Source organism: Lactuca virosa, chromosome 8 (assembly GCF_052849685.1).
Source record: "Lactuca virosa cultivar CGN04683 chromosome 8, Lactuca_virosa_CGN04683_v6, whole genome shotgun sequence".
Lineage (NCBI taxonomy): Eukaryota > Viridiplantae > Streptophyta > Magnoliopsida > Asterales > Asteraceae > Lactuca > Lactuca virosa.
Window position 1 is genome coordinate 35,802,833 of NC_136433.1, and position 2,074 is coordinate 35,804,906.

General features: G+C 30.6%; 1 protein-coding gene across 1 annotated transcript; it reads right to left on the reverse strand.

Moving 5' to 3' along the window:
- Positions 1–637: 637 nt before the first annotated feature.
- LOC145134585 (uncharacterized) lies at positions 638–1,574 on the reverse strand. Its single transcript, XM_079069424.1, has 4 exons — positions 1,357–1,574; positions 1,118–1,228; positions 951–1,031; positions 638–855 (listed from the first exon to the last, which is right to left on the reverse strand). The coding sequence occupies exons 1-4, from the start codon at positions 1,546–1,548 to the stop codon at positions 781–783; spliced, it is 459 nt and encodes a 152-aa protein (XP_078925550.1). The 5' UTR covers positions 1,549–1,574; the 3' UTR covers positions 638–780.
- Between the last annotated feature and the right edge of the window lie 500 nt (positions 1,575–2,074).

Here is a 2,074-nt window from a genome sequence, read left to right on the forward strand (position 1 = left end):
TTATAATTTTTTCTATAATATTATTTTTAACTATTCTTATTGTAAGTTATTTTTAAGTTAATTATTTGAAAATTTTTAATGATTATAAAAAAAATAGTTTCATGATTTTCTTTGTTAATTTAGAATTACAATTTAGGTTTAACATTATAATTTACAACTTTTAACTATTTATAAAATAGTCTTTCGTTTTTTTTAAGTTTAACTGAAATTTTAATTTAAGTTAACCGTTTAACATTATATTGAAATTAATATATAATTTAACTATTTTACATAAAATCATAAATTATACAAAAGTTGTGATTTAAAAATGACAATTGCTCACATACGATAACATATCTAAACTAATAAGTTAATTATAATATGTTAAAAAGTTAAAGTCATAATTTTCTAAATAGATGTAAAATATGATATTTTAATATTGTAGTTTAGTTAATTTATAATTAGAATTTAGTTTTTACATTAATTTAATATTATTAAATAATTTATAATAATTATTAGAAAGAAATTAAAAAGTAATGGAAATTAGTATAATGCAAGTAAAAATATTTTTATAAGTATATATAAAAATTTTGTGTTTGACTCCCTCTAGGTGTCGGTATTGATTCTTAATGATCGTGTGTTATGACCTAAAAAGGAATTCAAACTCAAGATCTCTAATTTACTTTAAAAATGTCAAACCGTTCACAAACTCAACCAAGTAATAATTTCAATGACGCATAACACAAATAAATCAGCTAAGGATTATTCAAGATCAGAAGATAACTTGTTACAGGTAGATAATCATCCTGAAGGATCTAAGATCTTGTTTAGCTCCTCCAACTTCTTCATCCTCGCTTTCTCACTTTGTTTCACCAACTACAAAAATTCCAATGAATAGTTAAACATTACACAAAAAAGTTGGCTGAATCAAATTTGATTCATTCAACTATTACTTGAATTACTTGTTTTACCTCAACTAGAGTGATTGTAAGTTGATTCCTTTCGACATTTTTCTGGTGTAATACCTCCATTGCTTCTCTATACTCTTTCTCCTGTTTTCAGAGGTCACCCTTAATTCTTGCCATCTTTTCGGATTGTATTTCACATTATATCAACATTTTACAGCCTAGTTTCATACCTTCTTGTGACAACTTTGTCCCAGTGATCTCAGCTCTCGGTTAGCCATATCTATCTTCTTTCGCACGATTATCACGTCTTTTCTCGTGGGATCTGTCAAAAGCTTGATATCCTTGTATTCATGCAAAGAAAGAGACAAAAACAGCTTAGCGTTAGATCATCACGTACGATCATGGTGGTGAATGGTGATGTTATCTTCATTAGGTTAGTTATGTTGGTACTTAGGTTTCTCGAGCTTACTTCCCAAACTTGAGCCAGACGTCTGGTCTCTTCTTTTGCACGACCTAACTGAAACTCGACCTTTTCCTTCACTTGCATCTTCTTCATCTGTATCTCTTCTTCTCTTGCTTGATACAATGCGATAGCTCGTTTTTCTTCTTCATTGTTTCCATCAACTGATGCACCTGTTGGGAAGGTTGATATATTCTTCATTCTGCTCGTTTTTGCGGGTAGTTTGTTGTGGAAAGCCGCCCCTTTGTACCCTCCATGGAGTTCCTCTCCTCTTTTTCTTTTGCTTTTAACTTTTTTTTTTCTCCATGCATGTCACGCACATGGTCTTGTTGCTTTTAGTTTAAACCAGTTGAGAAGCAAGTTGCGAAGATTGTTAGTATACATTTGTTTCATCATCATGGTTCAAGTTTGACGAAATAACTAATTATGGTGATGATGGGGGTTTAAAAGAATAATTTCTTTTTTTTCATTTAACGACTTGTATTTGGTGCAACGGAAGCAGTAATCTATTGGCATGATTAGGTCAAATGTAAACCTCAGTCTACTCATGATCGATTTGCAACTGGCAAATGGGCAATGGGTCATGACAGAAGGATGGAGAAACACCAGTCAAACAGCTAAGTGAAACATGTGAAGCTCATAAGATTGGATAACTGATTTTCTTTAATCACAAGAACGACCATTGGTGGAAGCTTTTGGGTACTTGATTATGATCAAGTATAAGTTT